Raw genomic sequence first — 23299 nt, forward strand, 5'->3', positions numbered from 1 at the left:
GACGTGTGATTAATAAACACACTGCTCTCACTTATTTTCACTACCTCTTAACCAATCTTCTTGTAAAAACTGTCTGCAGTTTTAGGTCTTACTTGCAAGGTTTATTTTGAGGGGGGAAACATAACGTATCTTTGTCTATACTTTGGAAGCAGCACAGAAAGGCCTAAGAAACCAATGTTGTTGTTTTTTTTAATCTTGGGGGAGAAACAGAAAATTAAACCCTGCAAATCTCTTGGCTTCTCACCTTGAATTTCACAGACTGCCATCTGGATGCTCCCTTTGCAACCTTTCCAGGCATCTTCAGGAGAATCATAGTAAGATAATATCCCTCCACAGAGAAGGAACCACCGAGGCTGCCAACCTGCAAACAGAAGCAAGAGCACGGTCTCAATTACTGCTTCCCAGGACACAGACTAGGACCTAACAAAGGATGCTGGGTTCCAGCTCCAAGGAACTTACCTTCTGGGGGAAAATTCTAAGGGAAAAAAGAAGCTAGAAGAGATCTGTATATCCGATCTCATTTTTGCATAGAAGTCTGGAAGGAGCAGCAATAAATATAGTGATGATTCTCTAAGTAATGGGATTACTGATGATTTTTATTTCTTTTTCCCCCTAATACAGTACTAGTAATCTTTGGTTTTTAGTTTTTCTAAGATTAAAGATTATTGCTTTCCAAACATTATTGTTAACACACTTGCTCTCTCCCCTTCTGGTTAAGAAAAATTATTATGAACCTAAAAATGAGACAAAGGATTGTAACTGATCTTTCAACATTACACAAAGTGCTGTCTAACAGGCCTGCCTGGGGTCATATGATTTCTAGGAAAAGATAACTTTAATTTACTATTTGGTTTTGATCCACTGAAATGGAATAATCTTAAAACATTCACAAGCTTAACTATTTTTACTTCAGAGAATTTCAGAGGACAAATTGTATTCAGTGGAAACTCACGTCTTATCTAGTCCTCTTACACAACCTATATTCTAGTCACACCAAACTCACTTGTTGTATTCCTGCTTCAGAGTGTTCGCTCAAATTGGACTTCTTCCTAAAATGTCATCCCTGACTATCTCTTGCATAAGCCTTGTCAGTCTCCTCTGTCAGATTTTTTTTTCCTCTCTCTATGAAATGCCACAGCCCTTTAAGGATACATTTCTCTCACTGGACTCTTCTATAGCTGATACAGTCAGAGAGAAGGTTGGTAGGGACTTTGGGCAGGGCCCCAAGGGCGGCTCAGGTACACACCTGATGGGCCATTGGGAACAGGTTCACACCAAGTACATACGTAAGTCATCTATTGATGTCAAAATAGTAATGTCAGGGAACCACTGACAGGGAAGGACCTAGACCCTTTACTGGATGTCAGGAGTCCCAAGGCCTTAACTCAACACCCACACAAGTCAATTATTGGATGGAAAACCTCTTGGGATGAACTTGTAAATTTTGTTTCACAAAGTGATGCTTCCTGGCCCTGGTTTCAAATTCTATGCAAACAAACCTGAAAGCTACTGTTCTTGACATAAACATTACAATTCAATAAATCAAACTGATCAATCAGCACTCTAGGAGTTGGATATTACTGGTGATACTGGAGCCCTCTGCAAGTCATTATTTACATCTTATGCATCTCCCCTCACTGAAACAGAAGAATCAACTGCTAAGACTAAGAAATGAAAAAGGATTTTGAAATCACCTAGTCCAACCAGCTCTTTCACAGAAAAGGAAACCAATCCCAGACAGATTAAGTGACCTACGTAAAGTCACAAAGGAAGTATACAACAGAGCTGGGAAGAAAACTGTCTTTCTGACACTGTCCCTCCTGGCCTAACAACTCCCAAACCCTGACTCTCCATTGCCAGAAAGCTATCCTGGTATAGAACAGCAGCATCTTTGCATTTAAACTCAACTTCCATGATTATGTTTGGTGTGAAACATTCTCCAAACCCACCATGACTCTCAAGTAGAGGTAATTCAACGTACCGTCAATTATATTTTATCAAATTTCGGACCTCAGCTACATCAGTCTTCATTCCCCAGAGAAAGAGAACCAATAATATGTAGTCATATCTACACATAATTTATTATAAGGGATTTGTTCATGCCTTACAGAGCCTGAGAAATTCCAACACCTGCAGTCAGCAAGCTAGAGAATCAGGAGAGCCAACTTGTAATTCCAGTCCAAAGTCAGGAGGCTTGAGACCCAAGAAGAGTCAATGTTTCAGCGAGAGTGAAAAAACAGGAAAAGACCAAAGTTCCAGCTCAACAGTCAAGCAGGAAGAGTTATTACCCCTTGCTCCTTTTTGTTCTATTTAGGTCTTTGGATGGGACCCATTCACGTTAGGAAAAGCAATCTACTTTACTATGTTTACCAATTCAAATGTTAATCCCATCCAGAAACACCCTCAGACACAACTAATCAGAATGATGATTAGTCAAATGTCTGGGCACTCCATGGCCCAGGTAGTTGACACAAAAAATTAACCATCAGATACCATCAATTTTAAGATAAACTGAAGTATTTGCATATGATATGACTGACAAGGCTTAATTTCCAAAATATACAAATAGCTCATACAACTCAACAACAAAAACCAAACAACCCAATCAAAAAATGGGCAGAAGACCTAAATAGGCATTTCTGCAAAGAAGACATAATAGATGAACAAAAGGCACATGAAAAAATGCTCAACATCGCTAATTATCAGAGAAATGCAAATCAAAACAGTAATGAGGTACCACCTCACACTGGTCGGAATCAGTTCAGTCGCTCAGTCGTGTCCGACTCTCTGCAACCCTATGGACTGCAGCACGCCAGGCTTCCCTGTCCATCACCAACTCCCAGAGCTTGCTCAAATTCATGTCTATCGAGTCAGTGATGCCATCCAACCATCTCATCCTCTGTTGTCCCCTTCTCCTCCTGCCCTCAATCTTTCCCAGAGTCAGGGTCTTTTCCAGTGAGTCAGTTCTTCACATCAGGTGGCCAAAGTACTGGAGTTTCAGCTTCAGGATCAGTCCTTCCAATGAATATTCAGGACTGATTTCCTTTAGGATGGACTGGTTGGATCTCCTTGCAGTCCAAGGGACTCTCAAGAGTCTTCTCCAATACCACAGTTTAAAAGCATCAATTCTTCGGCACTCAGCTTTCTTTTTTGTCCAACTCTCACATTCATACATGACTACTGGAAAAACCATAGCTTTGACTACACAGACCTTTGTCGGCAAAGAAATGTCTCTGCTTTTTAATATGCTGTCTAGGTTGGGCACAGCTTTTCTTTCAAGGAGCAAGCGTCTTTTAATTTCATGGCTGCAGTCACCATCTGCGATAATTTTGGAGCCCAAGAAAATAAGGTCTGTCACTGTTTCCATTGTTTCCCCATCTACTTGCCAGGAAGTGATGGGACCGGGTGCCATGATCTTAGTTTTCTGAATGTTGAGTTTTAAGCCAGCTTTTTCACTCTCCTTTTTAATGGCCATCATTAAAAAGTCTACAAATAATAAACTGTAGACTGGAAAGGGTGTGGAGAAAAGGAACTCTTGTTACACTGGGTTGATGGGCATGTAAATTGGAACAGTCACTATGGAAAACAGTATGGAGGTTCCTTAAAAAATTAAAAATAAGAGTTACCATATGATCCAATAAAACCACTCCTGGGCATATATCTGGAAAAAACTCTAATTCAAAACAATACATGCACCCGTATGTTCACAGCAGCACTACTTACAACAGCCAAGACGTGGAAGCAACCTAAACGTCCATCGACCGATGAACGGATAAAGATGTGGTACGCGTACACAGTAGCATACTGCTGCTGCCGCTGCTGCCAAGTCACTTCAGTCGTGTCCGACTCTGTGTGACCCCATGGACTGCAGCCTACCAGGCTTCTCTGTCCATGGAATTCTCCAGGCAAGAACTCTGGAGTGGGTTGCCATTTCCTTCTCCACAGTGGCATACTACTCAGGCATAAAAAAGGATGAAATAATGCCATTTGCAGCTACATGGTTGGACCTAGAGATTATCATTCCAAGTGAAGTAAATCAGACAGAGAAAGACAAATGCCATATGATATCACTTACATGTGAAATCTAAAATATGAAATGAATGAACTTACTTACAAAACAGAAACAGACTCACAGACATAGAAAACAAACTTTTGGTATCAAAGGGGAAAGGGGGCGGGGAAGGGAAAAATTAGGAGTTTGGGATTAGCCGATACAAATTACTATATAGAAAACAGATAAACAGCAAGGTCCTACTGTGTCGTATAGAGAACTGTTTGCAATGTCTTCTAACAACCTATAATGGAAAATAATGTGAAAAAGTATATATATATTATATATATATAACTGAATCATTTTGCTGTATACTAGAAACTAACACCTTGTAAATCAACTATACTTCAATTAAAAAAAAAAAAAACTTAGGGAGAAGAAGATGGCAGAAGAGTAGGTGGACGTCGAGTGCCTCTCTCCACATATACATCAGAAATACACCTTCAGACACAGACGTGCATGCAGAACACCAGCTGAGAGCAGACAGGAGTACCTGACCAGCAGGAAAGAATATATAGACCCACACAAAACTCGGTAGGATGAAGGAACTAGGGGGAAAAGCAGGAGAGTTAGTAGGACTGGACCTGCCCTCGGCAGGTGGGGGAACTGAAGCAGGGGGCAATTGTCTGAGTCAGAGGAGAAACATTAACGCTGAGAGTGAAACAGCTGATCCGCGGCGGCCTAAATGGAATGAGAATCAGACAGTCTTGCCGCAGCCATACGTACCGCGGACAGGGAGGAGGGCCTTCTGGAAGGCACAGCAGCTGGGAGCTGGGGCTTGGGGACTGTGGAGCGACCCCAGGGTAGGAGCTGATGTTGACTGCGGAGAGACGGATCGAGGGGATATGAAGGAGGAGATTGTGGTGGGAAATGCCGGTGGAGGAAAGCCTGGCAGCCATAGAAGCAAGGCGATATTGCTGAGTTGCGCATAGCGGGTGGAGCCATCACCACGGCCTCTCTCTCCCCACAGGCCAGCATCCGCAGCTGAACAATAGAGAGGCTGGCCTATGCACTGAACTACAGAGCAGAGCGCCACCCAGCGTGCTCCTTTAAGTGCCTGACGCGCCAATCTACAGACTAGGACCCCAGCCAAGGGGTCCCCTCTATGTGCCTGACGCACCGAACAGAGAAGGAGCCCAGGCACGGGAGTCCTCTAAGTGCCTGAATGGGAGCAGCTATGGAGAAAGACTGGCCAAAGACGCCTTCTTATCGCCAGCTACAAGGGACTCAAAAAAAAGACTCTGATAGGGCCGTAACTCCTGCGGCTGAGGCAGTCCCTGTCTCTGCACACTTGGTGCCGTCAGGGTCCCTGCAAGCCAAGCAGCTGCACCACCTGCACGCTCAACTCTCACTGGGGCAGAGCTGCCACAGGCAAAAAAAGTCTTGAGTCTATGCATGAAGGGTCGCTTTGGTCGAGTCCAGCTCTTTGTGACCCTGTAGACTGTGGCCTGTCAGGGCAGGGGATTCTCCAGGCAAGAATACTGGAGCATATTGCCCAATACTGGTTGCATACCCTTCTAGAGCACTATATTTTCTGCTGCCCTAGCTGCCAACTCCCCTGAGTACCTGGTCTGCCAGAACCCCTGTGACCCAAGCAGCTGCACCACCTCCACACCTGGCCCTCACAGGGGCAAACCCAAGTCTTTCAGGGCAGCCTCAGGAGCAAACCCCAGTGGATGACCCACATGCAGAGGTGGAAATAAAATCACAATTGAAACCCAGGGGCAGTGTGGCTAAGGAAGAAGACCCAACTTTCCCACCAGCTGTATAAGCTGCAGATTAAATCCACATGACCAACTAGGCAGACTCTGTGTCTCTGGAATATATAAAAGATCATTGCGAGCTCCCACAAAAGAAAACGCGCTAGTTCTGATAGCTGTGGACATTGGAGGCAAGAACACACAGGAGCAGGACCAGATTAGAATCTGAGCTGCCCCCACAGCAGGTCCAGAGATCAGCACAGTGTTGGAGGACATCCTAGGGAGGTGAGGTGGACTGTGACTCCCAGTGAGGGAAAGGATTCTGACACAGTGACTTAAGAAAAACATTTATTATTCTTATGTTTTGACTTGCTCTGTATATTCTTTTGGATTTTTTTCTTGTTTTCCTTCCCCCAAACCCCCACCCCCGCCCTGTTGCAGTTGTCGATTTCATTGGCATGATTAAGCTTCTCTACGTTGGGCTTTTGTAGTTCTGTGGAGTTTTCCTCTCTTGCTTTAATTTTAATTTTTTAAACCTATTATTAGTTTTTAGACATTTATTCCTTTGCTTGCTTTTCCTACTGTTCTCTCCCCCTTGCACTTAATCTTTAATGTATACAATCTTCTTTATCTACCCCTATTTAACTTTGCATATCTATTGTTTCCTTCTTTCCTTTCCTCTCAACATATTTGTTAGTTTTATTTTCATTGCTTTATTCCCCAATTGGCTCCTTGCTCTAGTTTTGTTTTCCAGTTTGTGCTTTAGTTAGTTTTGTTCTGGTAGATATAATTTTTTATTTCCTTTGTTCGCCAGGTCAATCTATTCTACTTTATTTTTGTTGGACTGTTTTGATTTTGCTCATGGGTGTATATGTATGTGTATATTCAGTCACACTTTTTATTGTTGTTATAAACCCACTGCCTCTACATTGGGCTTTTGCAGTTCTGTGGAGTTTTCCTTTCTTTCCCTTTTTTTCTTTCTTTTTCTGTTTTTTTCTTTTCTATAATTTTAATTTTTAATTTTTTAAACCTATTATATTTTTTCCACCTATTATATTTTTTCCACATTTACTCCTTTGTCTTTCCTACTGTTCTTTTTCCCTTGCACTTAATCTTTAATGTATATAAATCTTCTTCATCTACCACTATTTAACTTCACGTACCTATTATTTCTCTTCTTTCTTTCCTTTCCTCTCAACATATTTGTTAGCTTTATTTTCATTGCTTTATTCCCAATTGGCACCTTGCTTTAGTTGTGTTTTAGTTTGTGCTTAAGTTAGTTTTGTTCTGGTAGATATAATTTTTGGTTTCCTTTGTTTGCCGGGTCAGTCTATTGTACTTTATTTTTGTTGGACTGTTTTGATTTTGTTTATGGGTATATATGTATATGTGTATATTCAGTCACACTTTTTATTGTTGCTCTAAGCCTCTGCCTCTACATTGGGCTTTTGCAGTTCTGTGGAGTTTTCCTTTATTTTCCCCTTTTTTCTTTCTTCTTCCATTATTTTTTCTTTTTTATAATTTAATTTTTAATTTTTTTGAAAAACCTATTATATTTTTTCTACATTTACTCCTTTGTTTGCCTTTCCTATTGTTCTTTTCCTCTTGCAGTTAATCTTTAATGTATATAAATCCTCTTCGTCCACCTCTATTTGTCGCATATCTATTCTTTCTTTCTTTCCTTTCCTCTCAACATATTTTTTAGTTTTATTTTCATTGCTTTATTACCAAATTGGCACCTTGCTTTAGTTTTGTTTTCCAGTCTGTGCTTTAGTTAGTTTTGTTCTTAAATAGTAAATATAATTTTTTATTTACTTTGTTAGCTGGGTCAATCTACTATACTTTTTTTTTTTTAACTGTTTTCACTTTGCTCACGGGTGTATATGTATATGTGTACATTCCATTATTTTAATTATTATTTGCCTGATTTTCTAACTGCCATTTGTCTGGGGTTCATCTTTGGTTTTTTGTTTTTGGTATTTGTTTTACTCTCCCTTAATGCCATAACAAACCACTTATGGAATCTTCGTTCCTGACCGGAGATCAAGCCCTGAGCCTTTGGAGTGGGAACACTGACTCCAAGAGCAGGACTACCAGAGAACTAACCCTAGGGTGAATCATATAGTGAGAACTTAACACAAAGGAAACCACTTGAATACAAGACCCTGCATCACCCAACCACCAGTAGCATCCGTGCAGAACGCCTCATCCATACAATAAACAAAACCAAAATACAAACCCAATCATCAGCAGACAGGATTACCACCTCACTCAGCCTTGCACATCAGAGGAAAAACGAACAAAAACTCAGCAGAAATCTCACCCGATAAGAAGCTCACACAAACCACTGACCAACCTTAGGAGGGCAGAAACCAAAAGGAAGAAAGAATTCAACCTTGAAGCCTGGGAAAAGGAAACCTCAAACACAATTAATTAAAAAAATAATAATGAAAAGGCAGAGAAATGCTACACAAATGAAGGAACAAACTAGAAACACAGAAGTCCAAATAAATGAAGAGGAAATAGGCAAACTACCTGAAAAAGAATTCAGAATAATGATAGTAAAGATGATCAAAAACCTTGAAAACAAAATGGAGAAAATGCAAGAATCAATTAACAAAAGCCTAGAAGAATTAAAGAATAAACATACAGAGACAAACAACACAATTACTGAAATTAAAAATATTCTAGAAGGAATCAATAGCAGAATATCTGAAGCAGAAGAACAAATCAGTGAGCTGGAAGATAAAATGGTGGAAATAACTTCTGAAGAGCAGAATAAAGTAAAAAGAATGAAAAGAACTGAGGACAGTCTCAGAGACATCTGGGACAATATCAAACACACCAACATTAGAATTATAGGGGTCCCAGAAGAAGGAGAGAAAAAGAAAGGGTATGAGAAAATTTTTGAAGAAATAATCATTGAAAATTTCCCCAACATGGAAAAGGAAATAGTCAATCAAGTCCAAGAGGCACAAAGAGTCCCATACAGGATAAACCCAAGGAGAAACACGCCAAGACACATATTAATCAAACTAACAAAGACTAAACACAAAGAAAGAATATTAAAAGCAGCAAGGAGAAGCAACAAGCAACATACAAGGGAAAACCCATACGCTTAACAGCTGATCTTTCAGGAGAAACTCTTCAGGCCAGAAGGGAATGGCAGGATATAAAGTATCAAAAAGGAAAAATCTACAACCAAGATTACAGTACCCAGCAAGGATCTCATTCAAAATTGATGGAGAAATAAAATTTTTCAGATAAGCAAAAGTTAACAGCATCATGTACCACTAAATCAGTTTTACAACAAATATTAAAGGGACTTATATAGCCAAGAAATACAAGAGAAGAAAAAAGATCTACAAAATCAACCCCAAACAATTAAGGAAATGGCAATAGGAACATATATATCAATAATTACTTTAAATGTAAATGGATTAAATCTTCCAACCAAAAGATACAGACTGGCTGAATGGATACAAAAACAAGACCCATATATATGCTGTCTACAAGAAACCCACTTCAGACCTCAAGACACATATAGACTGAAAGTGAGAGGATGGAAAAGTATATTCCATGCAAATGGGAAGCAAAAGAAAGCTGGAATAGCAATCCGCATATCAGACAAAATAGACCTTAAAATAAAGAAGATTATAAGAGATAAGGAAGGACACTACATAATGATCAAGGGATCAACCAAGAGAAGACATAACAATTGTAAATATCTATGCACCCAATATAGGAGCACCTCAATACATAAGACAAACATAAGACAAACACTAACAGACATAAAAGGAGAAATTGACAGTAACACAATAATAGTAGGAGACTTTAATACCCCACTCACACCTGTCTTTGGACAGATCATCAAAACAGAAAATTAATAAGGAAATACAAGTCTTAAACGATACATTAGATGAGATGGATCTCATTGATATCTTCAGGACATTCCATCCAAGTGCAAAAGAAAACACCTTCTTCTCAAGTGTACATTAAACATTCTCCAGGATAGACCACATTTTGGGTCATAAATCAAACCTCAGTAAATTTAAGAAAATTGAAATTGTATCAAGCATCTTCTCCGACCACAATGCTATGAGACTAGATATCAATTACAAGAAAAAAAACTGTAAGAAACACAAACACATGGAGATTTAACAACACGTTTCTAAATAACCAACAAGATACTGAAGAAATCAATAGGGAAATCAAAAAATTTCTAGAAACAAATAACAAAGAAAACACGACAACTCAAAACCTATGATGCAGCAAAAGCAGTTCTAAGAGGGAAGTTTATAGCAATACAATCCTACCTCAAGAAACAAGAAAAACATTGAATAGACAACCTAACTTTACACCTAAAACAACTGGAAAAAGAAGAACAAAAAACCTCCAAAATTAGTAGAAGGAAATAAGTCACAAAGATCTGAGCAGAAATAAATGAAAAAGAAATGAAAGAAACAATAGTAAAGATTAAAAACACTAAAAGCTGGTTCTTTGAGAAGATAAATAAAACTGACAAGCCTTTAGCCAGACTCATCAAGATAAAAAGAGAGAAGATTCAAATCAACAAAATTAGAAATAAAAAAGGAGAGGTTACAACAGACAATGCAGAAATTCAAATAATTATGAGAGACTATTATGAACAACCATATGGCAATAAAAATGGATAACCTGGAAGAAATGGACAGAATCTTAGAAAAGTTCAGTCTTCCAAGACTGAACCAGGAAGAAATAAAAATCATGAACAACCCAATTACAAGCACTAATATTGAAGCTGTGATCAAACATCTCCTCAAAAACAAAAGCTCAGGACCAGATGGCTTCACAGATCTCTATCAAACATTCAGAGAAGAGCTAATGCCTGTCCTTCTAAAACTCTTTCAAAAAATTGCAGAGGATGGAACATTCCCAAACTCATTCTATGAGGCCACCATCACCCTGATATCAAAACCAGACAAAGACAACACAAAAAATGAAAACTACAGGCCAATATCACTGATGAATATAGATGCAAAAATCCTCAACAAAATTTTAGCAACAGAATTCAGCAACACATAAAAAACTCATATATCATGATCAAGATGGGTGTATTCCAGGAATGCGAGGATTCTTCAATATATGCAAAATCAATGTAATATACCATATTAACAAATTGAAAGATAAAAACCGTATGATAATCTCAATAGATGCAGAAAAAGCCTTTTACAAAATTCAGCACCCATTTAGGATTAAAAGTCTTTAAAAAATGGACATAGAAGGAACCAACCTTCACATAGTAAAGGCCATATATGATAAGGTTACAGCAAACATTCTCAATGGTGAAAAACTGAAAGCATTCCCCCAGGAACAAAAGATCAGGACCAAAACAAGGGTGCCCACTTTCACCACTGTTATTCAACATAGTTCTGGAAGTCCTAGCTACAGCAATCAGAGAAGAAAAAGAAATAAAGGAATCCAAATTGGAAAAGAAGAAGTAAAGCTTTCACTGTTTGCAGATGGCATGATACTGTACATAGAAAACTCTTAAGATAGTATCGGAAAATTACTAATCAGTGACTTTAGCAAAGTTGCAGGATACAAAATCAGTACACAGAAATCACTTGTATTCCGATATACTAACAATGAAAAATCATAAACAGAAATTAAGGAATCAATCCCATTCACCACTGCAACAAAAAGAATTAAATAGGAATAAACTTATTTAAGGAGACCAAAGAACTGTACACAGAAAATTATAAGACACCAATGAAAGAAATCAAAGATGACATAAACAGATGGAGAGATATCCCATGTTCCTGGGTAGGAAGAATCAATATTGTGAAAATGACTATACTACCAAATGCAATCTACAGATTCAATGCAATCCCTATCAAATTACCAATGATATTTTTCACAGAACTAGAACAAAAAATTTCACAATTCATATGGAAACACAAAAGACCCTGAATAGCCAAAGCAGTCCTGAGAAAGAAGAATGGAGCTGGAGGAATCAACCTTCCTGACTTCAGATATATACTACAAAGCTACAGTCATCAAGACAGTATGGCACTGGCACAAAAACAGAAATATAGACCAGTGGAACAAGAGAGAAAGTCCAAAAATAAACCCATGCACCTGTGGGTACCTTATCTTTGACAAAGGAGGCAAGAATATACAATGGGGCAAAGACAGCCTCTTCAATAAATCATGCTGGGAAAACTGGACAGCAACATGTAAAATAATGAAATTAGAACACTTCCTAACACCACACACAAAGATAAACTCAAAATGGATTAAAGACCTAAATGTAAGACCAGAAACTATAAAATTCTTTGAGGAGAACATAGGCAGAACACTCACTGACATAAATCAAAATGATATCCTCTATGATCCACCTCCTAGAGTAACAGAAATAAAAACAAAAGTAAACAAGTGGGACCTGATTAAACTTAAAAGCTTTTTCACAGAAAAGGAAACTATAAGTAAGGTGAAAAGACAACCCTCAGAATGGGAGAAAATAATAGCAAATGAAACAACTGACAAAGGATTAATTTCCAAAATACAGAAGCAGCTCACACAACTACTGACAGAAAAACAAACAACCCAATCAAAAAGTGGGAAAAAGACTGAAACAGACATTTCTCCAGAGAAGACACACAGATGGCTAACAAACACATGAAAAAGATGCTCAACACTGCTCATTATTAGAGAAATGCAAATCTAAACTACAATGAGATATCACCTCACACCGGTCAGAATGGCCATAATCAAAAAGTCTACAAACAATAAATGCTGGCGAGGGTGTGGAGAAAAGGGAACGCTCTTGCACTGTTGGTTGATACAGCCACTATGGAAGGTGGTATGGAGATTCATTAAAAACTAGGAATAAAACCACCATATGACCCAGCAATCCCACTCCTAAGTATATATCCTGAGGAAACCAAAATTGAAAGACACATGTATCCTATTGTTCACTGCAGGTCTATTTATAATAGCTAGAACATGGAAGCAACCTAGATGTCCATCGACAGATGAATGGATAAAGAAGTTGTGTTACCTATACACAATGGAATATTACTCAGCCATAAAAAGGAATGCATTTGAGTCAATTCTGATGAGGTGGATGAACCTAGAACCTTCTGTACAGAGTGAAGTGAGTCAAAAAGAGAAAGCTAAATATCGTATTCTAACTCATATATACAGAATGTAGAAAAATGGTACTGAAGAATTTATTTACAGGGCAGCAATGGAGAAACAGACATAGAGAACAGGCTTATAGACCTGGGGAGAGGGAAGGAGAAGGTGAGATGTACAGAAATAGTAACATGGAAACTTACATTACCATGTGTAAAATAGATAGCCTGTGGGAATTTGCTATATGGCTCAGGAAACTCAAACAGGGGTTTTGTATCAATTTAGAGGGGTGGGTTGGGGTGGGAGATGGGAGGGAGGTTCAAAAGAGAGGGGATATATGTATACCTATGGCTGATTCATGTTGAGGTTTGACAGAAAACAACAAAATCCTGTAAAGCAATTCTCCTTCAATAAAAAAAAAAAAAACTTAAAGAATTACCTGCCCATTAAGCAGTGACATGATCTCATTCCCAGATGCTTCCTGGCTTCAGAGCTGCTGGAATGTGAAAAATGTCTAAAAATTGAAAAAATGTGGTATAGACTAGGTTTATCTTACAGGAATTTGAAAACTGTTAAATAGCCCAAATACACACACACACACACACACACACACACACACAGAGCACAGCTACAGTATATTTTAAAAGTAGCTTGTAAATGATAACAGTAACTGTAACTATACCTTCTCTGTAACAGGTTCCCTATTTATCTAGGAAAAGTTATAACAACAATAGAAGGGATTCAATTATTTTATTCTGTAGTTTGTAACTAGAAAAACTATGACCAAGAAAAACTTTTCCTTAAAGCATAAAGTTTCTAGAATTTCAGAAGGCATGTTAGGATACCAGAGAAGTCTCATTCCCATTACTAAGACTTAATGGCAGAGCAATGGAGAAATCGTGCTTCCCTGGGTGGCTCAGTAGTAAAGAATCTGCCTGCCAACGCATAGACTTGGGTTCAATCCCTGGGTCAGGAAGATCCGCTGGAGAAGGAAATGGCAATCCACTCTAGTATTCTTGCCTGGGAAACCCTACGGACAGAGGAGCCTGGAAGGTGACAGTCCCTGGGGCTGCAAGAGTCAGATATGACTCTGGAACTAAATAACAAATAGAGAGCCCAGAGTAGTGTAGAGAACACACTCTTTCAAGATGTCCTGTCTTGGGAAGCCCGTATATACCTTAGGAATGATGGATGAACTGCATGAGAAAAGAGGCATGGATGATGAAGAGGCCATTAATCCACTTCCTGCTTTAAATTAATCTGCTGTAAGTTACCTTGGTTTACAGTGATGATTAATTTTATATATCAGCTTGACTGGCCTACCGATGTCCAGATTGCTGGTAAAACGTTATTTGTGGTTGTGTCTGTGAAGAGGTCTCTGGGAGATAGTAGCATTTGGATCAGTAGACTGAAGTGACTTAGCAGCAGCAGCAGACTGAGTCAAGATTGCCCTCACCAATGCAGGTGGACAGCATCCAATCTAATGAGGGCTTAAACAGTACAGAAAGGCAGGGGAAGGGTGAACCTGCTCTCTACCTGAGATGTGACCACCACCCTCAATTCTCAGGCCTGTGAACTCTGACTGAATTGAGTTACCAGCCTTCCTAGTTCTCCAGCTTGCAGAGAGCAGACTTAGAACTTTACAGTCTCCATAACTGCATGAGCCAATTTCTATCATAAAACTCCTCATATGGAAATACACGGTTCTGTTTCTCTGGAAAACCCTGATTAATATACTTGAAAATAATAAAATATTCAAGGTAACAAAAGAACAGTTAAAAACTATGGGTCTGGACCAGCCCCTGATTCATTCAATTACCATTAGACTATCTTCCCGTGGAACCCCACTCCCTTTTTTTGCCATCCCCTTCTGGAGATGGAATGCTGTGTCAGCCATACTCCCTGCTAGGAAGATTAGCTGAGAAACTTCAGCAAGTAGGAAAAGTTTTAGAACCTACAAGCTACTGCTGCCAGGGATGGGTTATTTAAATGCCAATTTCACACATTTTGTATTATCTTGGATTATTTCACTGTAGAAGGTAAAGTGGACATTTACTTTTGGCAACCAGGCATCCGCCTCCTACATTTCTGTTACTGAAAACCCCCTTCTCTACACTCTATCCATGTAGTTTCAATGGGGCTGACAAGCCCCAAGGTGGGCATGTGATTCAGGCTTAACTAGAGCTTCACATCCTCTTTCCTCAGAGCTATGTTCCAAGACAGGCAAGTGGCCCAAGCAGAAATAATTCTGGGACTTTTGCTGGGACTGGGGAAAGGAGGAAAGAAATGGAGACTATTTCTCCTTTCTCTTTGGTCTCTAAGGTGTTTGCCTGGGGCCACCGCTGGCAGGCACTGTGCCATCGCATGGACCTAAACACGGTTTACCGGGACAAGGAAAGGGCGTGAAGGCACAGGAGGGAGTCAGGAAAAGGAAGCAAATCTAGATGACAGTTTTTGAACACCTCAGTCAGACTGTGTCATACCTACAGACAAGACTTCTGGACTTTCCAGTTACATGGAATAATAGAAGTCCACTTCTTACTTCAAACCTGAGCTGGATTTTTTTGTAAATAAAATATTTCTAAAAAGGTATCACATGATTATCTCACTAAATGTAGGAAACATACTTGACAGAATTTAATACTCTTTCATAAAAATTCTTTAAAAAAAACTAGGTATAATGGGAATTTCTTCAACCTGATAAAGACATCTACAAAGACCCAAGGCTAACATTATGTTAGTCTCTCAGTCTTGTCTGATTCTGTGATCACATGGACTGTAGCCCACCAGGCTCCTCTGTTCATGGGATTCTTCGGGCAAGAATTCTGGAGTAGGTTGCCATTCCCTTCTCCAGGGGATCTTCCCGACCCAGGGATTGAACCCAGGTCTCCTGCATTGCAAGCAGATTCTTCACAGTCTAAGCCACCAAAGACCAGATGCTTTTCCCATGAAATCAGGAGTAAGACAAAGATACTCTCACTACTTCTAAGCAACACTGTATTGGAGGTTCTAGCCAGGGCAATTAGAGTACAGAATTACATAAAAATCATTCAGACTGGAAAGGAAAAAACAAATCTACCTGTTCTCAGACCTGCTAATGTGTGTGTGTGTATGTATGTATGTATATATATATATTTTTTTTAAAGGAATCACTTTAAAAACTATTACAATGAGTTTGGCAAAGTTGCAAGATTTAAGGCCAATATACATATATCAAGTGTATTTCTATACGATTACAATGAACAATCTGAAAACAAAATTAGGAAAATAATTTCATTTATAATAGTATCAAAAAGAACAAACAAGAATAAACTTGACAAAAGAAGTGTAAAACTCATACCCTGAAAACTATAAAACATTCAAAGAAACTAAAAATTTGAAGATCTTTATTGCAAAACTGTTATCAGCTTGGTTTTTTCTCACATAGTGCAAATGTCTTTTTATGTTTAATCAACAGTAATTATTTGCACAATTCATTTTTCAGTTCAAGTAACAATGAATGGTATATATTTTTTTCACTTAGAACAATTTTTCTTTAAAAACATGCACTTATATTTGGACATAAAAGGGTATAACTCAAGTTAATTCTGCACTATAACTATATATTCCTTTTTTATTTCATAACAGCCATCATTTTTAAATCAAAAATTTTAGAGATCTCCTTATTTCTTTAAAATCCAAATCAAATGATTACTTGTGAGTCAAACATACATCTGACTAAAACATACCGTCATTTCCTGTACTTTTACTCAGCAGTCTTGTGATGAGTAGTTCATCCAAACATATCACTCAAAAAAAATTTTTAAATTAAAAACTGCACTCCATTAAAGACTTAAATTTTTTAGTATTTTAAAATTTATGCATAGTGAAATTTATTCTTTGGTTAAGTTATGTGTTTCGATAAACACATAGTCCTCTAACAACTCAAGATACAGAAAAATTCCATTATCCTACTCTTAAAATTATTTTGTGCTACTCGTTTTTAGCTAAGCCCTTCCCCCAATCCTTTACCCCTGACCAACCACTGTTATGTTTTCAATTTAAATTGAAAATATCCTCTAATTTTCTTGGAGACTTCTTTGACCCATAAGTTATTTTGATGTATTACTGTTTAATTTCCTAATGTTTGGGGAGTTCCTACATCTTTCTGTTATTAATTTCTTGTTTACTTTCAGTAAAGACACATAATGTTATTTTAAATTGGCAAGTTTTCTACTATACTCTAGAGACTCCCTACAACACCAATTTGAAACTCTCAGGCTTGGTTTGGTTTAATAATCTAATCTAATACTAACAACACCCCAGTATATCCTTCTGCTCCCAGAAAAGAACCCTCCTTTTTAGTTCTGCTGGTTTCTTCACTGAGGGTCTCTTCTGTTCTCTCACACGTCCTCCTGTCCAAGCCCATCCCACCAACACTTTGGTCCCTCCTTTTCTGTGAAGCTTTCCCTGAGGGTGATTGGTTGCATCCAACTACACCAAGGGACCAGTTATATGCAATGCGGTCCCTCTAAGCCTTGTCAAGCCACAGCCTCAGAATAACCACATAAAAGCTTAAAGGTCAAAATCACAAATTTAGCTGGATGGGCATTTTCACCACCCTTTGGTCCCTTCTCTTCTGTGAAATTTTCCCTGAAAGTGATCGGTAACATATAACTATTCCAAAGGACCCGTTACATGCAATGTGGTCCCTCCCTCTAAGGCCTGTCAAGCCACAGCCTCAGAATAACCATATAAAAGCTTAAAGCGCAAAATCACAAATTTAGCTGGAAGGGCACTTTCACAGTTGAGAAAGATTTCCACTAGACCACGATCTTCTTGGGGCTGCTCTGGTGGTTCAGATGGTAAAGAATCCACCTACAATGCATAATACCTGGGTTCAATTTCGAGGTTGGGAAGATCCCCTGGAGGAGGCAAAACATATATGAACAAGTGTCACCGTTTACCTGGGGGGATAAGCAAAATTGAGCTTTTTTGCTCAATTCTAAATAAGACAAAAGGGTAACAGGAAGTGGTAAGGATTAAACACTGAGAGTACAGTCCGAGAACAATGGGCCCCAGGCTTCTTCCATCCATAAACCACTTCAATCACATAATACTCCATGGGTCACTCTTAGTATATCCAATCACATCACACATCCAAATCAAGGGGAAGACAGATATTGCTTCTGGTAGAGTGCTAGTGAGGCAACAGTTTCACATCTCTTATGTTCCTTAACAAATTATTGATTAATTTTCGCTGGGAGCTAAATACAGAGACAAGTGGTACACAGAATTGCGTGATCTGCAATAATCATTCATCCGCAAGGATGACTGTCATAGGACTGCAGAGTCAATTCCAAAATTCTGACGGTTTATTTGAATCTTTTCCTTTATAATTTATACCCCTCCAACTTCCAAAAGAACAATTTAAGGAATTCAGGATACATATATTCTCAGAAACCATGAGAAACCACAATTTTCACACAGGCAATACAAACTGATTTTTTCCTGACATCATTAATCAAAACTACTATCCAATTAACCTATCCTTAAGTGAACTATGTACCAGGCTGGTTCATATATGCTATCCATTTCATCTTTATAACAAACCAAGTATGGCTATTATTCTTGCTGTCACAAGGCTGAAGCTCATGGAGATTAAGAAGAGCTAAAACTATTAAAAAAAAAAACTTCTAGAAAAAAAAATAGGACCTAGGGTTAGGCAAAGTGTTAAGATTTGACACTAAAAGCACAGGCAATAAACAAAAAAATTGATAAATATCAAAATTAAAAAATGTGCTGCAAATGATACCATAAGGAAGTAAAAGACAATCTACAGAACAGGAAAATATATTTGCAAATAATATATGTGATAAGGAACTTGTATCTAGAATAAAGAACCCTAACAATTCCATAATGAAAAAATAAATAATCCAATTAAGAAATGGGCAAAGGATATGAATAGACATTTCTCCAAAGAAGATATACACAAATGGCTAAATAAGCACATGAAATGATGAGTAACATCATTAGTCACTGGGGAAATGCAAATCAAACCACGCTGATCACTTCACACTCACTAGGATGGATATAATGAGACAGACAATAACAAGTATTGGTGAGGATGTGAAGAAATGAGAACCTTCTTTCATTACTAACAAGAGTATAAAACGGAGAAGCCACTTTGGAAAAGTTCAGCAGTTTCCCAAACCATTAAAGTGTTACCATATGATCCAACAATTCTACTTTTGATTAATGTTCAAGAGAAATGAAAACACATCCACACAAAAATCTGACACAAATGTTCACAGCACCATTACTCATATTAACCAAAAAAAAAGAGCAATCCAAATGTTCATCAATGGATGAGTAGATAATCAAAATGATATTTCCATATAGTAGAATATTATTTAACAAAAAGGAATAAAGTACTGATGCATGACACAACAATGATGAACCTAGCAAAAAAACATTATGCTAGGTAAAGGAAGACCACATCATGTACGATTGCATTTATTGCATTCATATGAAATGTCTGGAATCGACAAAAATTTATAAAGACAGGCAAATGTATACAACCTTGGTGGCTGCCAAGGGCAAGAGGGGGTGGGGTGGGAACGGTCACAAGTGGGTTTTCTCTTCAGGATAAGGCGAATGTTTTAAAACTGATTGTGGTGATGGTTGTACTCTGTGAATATATTAAAAAAAACACTGATGAGTATACTTTAAATGGGTGAAATTCACGATAGATTAATTAATTACTATCTTGGTAAACATATTTTAAAATAATTACAACAAAAAAGGTTGACTAGTGGTTGTGAGCCCATGCTCTGGATCACTCACACTCCAGATAACTCCTTAGTACTGTCTACCCAGCACAAACATACATGGACAAGCATCACCTCCTACCTGGGGGGATAAGCAAGACTATAGCACCTTCGCAGACCATCATCTGGCGAGCGTGATGCAAGCTTGTGTTATTTTTGGAATGCAGGACTGCAATGTGCTTGTGCCCTAACGCACTGGAGGGGCCCAAGAAGCCTGCAGCTGGCTAGAGCTCATGACAGCAGCCCTCCTGTGTGCTGAGTGGGCAGGAAAGCGAACTAAAACTGAAAGCAGAAAGCTCAGAGCACAGTTCTGAAAATTTCTGAGTGACAAAACACGTGCACAACACCGGGCACAGTCCTCCTTGCTCCCAGACTCCTCCCCACCTCCCATTCCCAAATAGAGCCTGCTATTCCAGGCCAACATACTTTAAATATAGGTACATTATGAATCAGCTAGAATTATATAATGACCAAGCAGGAAGGACCTGTGCAAGTATTATGTAATGAATGGAGCACTGACGCTGGAGGCACTTACTAACTCTGTAACCTTGGGCCAGTCCCTTCCCCCATCTTTCTGTGCCTCAATGTCTTCATCTGGAAATAATAAAGTCAACTGCTTCCTACAATTGCTGCAAAGATTAAGTAACTTAATCTGTGCAAAATGTTTAGAATAGTGTCTGGAACATCAGAAGTGTTGAAGTCTTTTTACTCTTGTTACAATTATTAATGGGTAAATCTCATCACTCTTATGGAGGAAGATATTAAAGCTCAGAGTGATAAAGTGACTTTGCCCCTGGCAATGACAGAGCTGGCACCAGACCTCAGGTTTCTCTGACTCCTCAACTAGCATTCTATTATGGAGCATTAACGAATAACCAAGCAGGTATAATGCCCCTCGACTAACGTTTAGGGCTTGAAAGATACAAATAACAAACTCACAGTGGCCTAGCATTATGTCTCATACAACAGAGATGTTTGTGAAATGTTTAATCTATTCCTTTTCCATTTCTGGTTTAATCCTCTAATATGTGAAAATAGGGCTGGACACTAAATCCCAGAATACCCAATGTTCTGCTGCTTAAAACTGGGTAGCTCAATAATGTTAGAGAAAATACACAGACACTCCTTTTCTTTTCCTTTTCTCCTTTTCTCTGATGGAGCACAGGGTACTTGAGTGTGCCTACTATATTAGGTAAAAGAGACTTTTCTTTTCTCTTTCTGTATTTTAGCAGTACATTAAGATACAGCTATTCTCAGGTCTTGATGGATGTTTACAACTTTCAGTAATTGAAACCTAAACAGTTTCAAGAGGCAAGAGAAGCTCACAAAATAACTATAGTATTTGGCAAAATACAACAAATGTAGCCAAAGTAAGCTTTTAAACAATTTCATCATTTCTTTCTTACTTACACATGCACACTCACACATGTACGTGAGCACACAAACACACACGTGCGTGAATAATCACTCTGCAGTGCTTAACCCAGCCTATGAGGCTGTGCAATTTCAGGCCTGCCTCCCATCTCTGCAGTCTTGTTGGAGCCTCTTTTCAACTCTCCAGACTTTTGGGTCTTCTTTCCTTAAACTCACCAGTCTTTATCCAGCTTTACGGCCTTCACACTGATATTCCCGTGCCTAAAAAGTTTCTCCTTACAGCCTCCAACTGCACCTCTGCCTTGGCCTCACCACCTACCCAGCTTTTATTTAACCTTCAGGCTCTGCTTAGATAGTTCCCTAAAGAAGCCTTCCCCAATGACCCAGACTTGCCTCTCCCTTCCTCCCCTCTCAAATCACACACACTTGAGCACCTGCTTCTAACCACTTATCCAATGAATGCCTGTCTCCCCCACCAGACTCTAAGTTTAAGAAAGGCAGGAACAGTGTCTGTCTTAACACTGCTTGCCCCATGCCCAGAACAGGGCCCAGCACACAGCAGCTGGTGAATGAAATTAACAACATCCTCCAAGGATTGGAAGGATTGGCTGATAAACTGATTTGCTAATTCTCCACTCAGATTTGGACATAAGGTATCCTGTATCAAGCTGTGGACATGACAGAAATACACAAATGGGTTAAGTAGTCTCTTTGGAGAAAAACTCAAAATGAACAAAAAGTTAGACAGATATTACATGTATTTTTAAATTACTGTGTGCAAAACCATAAGAAAAAAATGTTACTTTAAAAAAAAAGCTTCAGGAGAAGAAAATTAATGGTGTCTTCATTAGCGCTTGTCATTAACACTCACAGGATGCTCTTTTGGGGAGACTAACTTGCACAGGCGAGGGAAAGAAACTAGGATGCATTTGCTTCGCCTAGGTTGTTACCATTCCTTTCCAGAGTAAATGTATCTCCTAAGGAAACAGAATGCACTGGACGGTAATTTTAAAAATACCTCAGGAAGGCTTCCCAGGTAGCGCAGTGGTCAAGAATTTGCCTGTTAATTCAGGAGACGTGAGTGAGATATGCGGTTTTGATCCTGGGACCAGGGAGATCCTCTGGAGTAGGAAATGGCAACCCACTCCAGTATTCTTCCCTGAAAAATTCCATGGAGAGAGGAGCCTGGGAGGCTACAGTCTATGGGGTTGCAAAGACACAACTGAGCGCGCACGCACACACGCACGCACGCACGCACGCATACACACCCAGGAAAAGTCCCCCGTGGTGTGATGGGCTTTTATGCACAGTGTGTCCACAATGAGGTGGCTTGTGGGACAGGGGAACAAGCAGCATAATGTAAAGCCAGCCACCGGCAATGGCTCCAATGTTTCTTTTCTTTAGGGCTTTCACCATGACGGCATCACTCACAAAATTAACTTCTCTCACTTGGGGCAGAAAAAAGTAGACTTTTTCCAAGAGAACAGATGGTACGGGCACCACATGATAAAGATTCCAAAGATCCTTCCAGAGAAATTTAGCTTTTTTGAAGGATACATAAAGACAGCCAGGGGGGAAAAGGGCATTTCATGAGCAGGAAGTAGGTACAGTAACAACAGACTAAACTTGGTAAAAGAGGTAAACTTGGAGGAGAAGAGCAAGAAAGGAGAGGGAAAAAAAGAGGGCAAAGGGAGACGGAAAAAAAAAGAGCACTGAGGATCAAAGAAATAAGTTAAAAGGCACGTGTTATGGAAAGGGGTGAAAGAACCAAGACCAGTGACTTAATTTCACTCAGGGGCATAAGAACCTACATCTCAGAGCTTAGAGATACCTCTGAGGCAAATCACTTGATCAAACATCCTCCCTAACATTCAGCCAAACCCCGTCATGAGGTATCTACATCTAATATATCAAATGAAGGTCCCTGAAGCAAACAGCAGGTCTTCTACAACACTTCTCACTCAGTTTCTACTAATGATCACAAGAAAAATAAACAGAATTCACTTGTAATCACACTATGCATAGGGAAGAGATTCTGGGTGCCACCAACAGGCGCACTTTCAGCTGTGCTTTATAACCTCATCAAAGTCACTACTGCCAACTGATCCTCCCTGACACAAACATCCTTAAAACACCCCAGAGAATCATACTACAACCCTAAAAAAAAAAAAAATCCTAGGCTCCACAGGATGGGAAAATACACCTCCACCACTTAAGAATCACTGGGAATATTTCTCATTTCAAAT

The 23299-nt window shown here is 39.0% G+C and overlaps 1 protein-coding gene across 5 annotated transcripts in view; it reads right to left on the minus strand.

The window, feature by feature from the left end:
* PLEKHA8 (pleckstrin homology domain containing A8) overlaps positions 1-23299 on the minus strand; it is a 66312-nt gene that overhangs the window by 41788 nt on the left and 1225 nt on the right. For 4 of the 5 annotated variants that reach the window (XR_008717919.1, XM_055590485.1, XM_055590487.1 and 1 more), the window contains exon 2: positions 245-361. Coding sequence is in view for 4 of the 5 variants with exons in the window: in XM_055590485.1 (XP_055446460.1) it covers positions 245-361 (117 nt within the window). In the remaining variant the exon portion in view is untranslated. Of the gene's footprint in view, positions 1-244; positions 362-13309; positions 13385-23299 lie in introns of all 5 variants that reach the window. The other variant, XM_055590486.1, reaches the window with a different exon arrangement.

The sequence above is a fragment of the Bubalus kerabau genome, chromosome 8, assembly GCF_029407905.1.
Source record: "Bubalus kerabau isolate K-KA32 ecotype Philippines breed swamp buffalo chromosome 8, PCC_UOA_SB_1v2, whole genome shotgun sequence".
Lineage (NCBI taxonomy): Eukaryota > Metazoa > Chordata > Mammalia > Artiodactyla > Bovidae > Bubalus > Bubalus kerabau.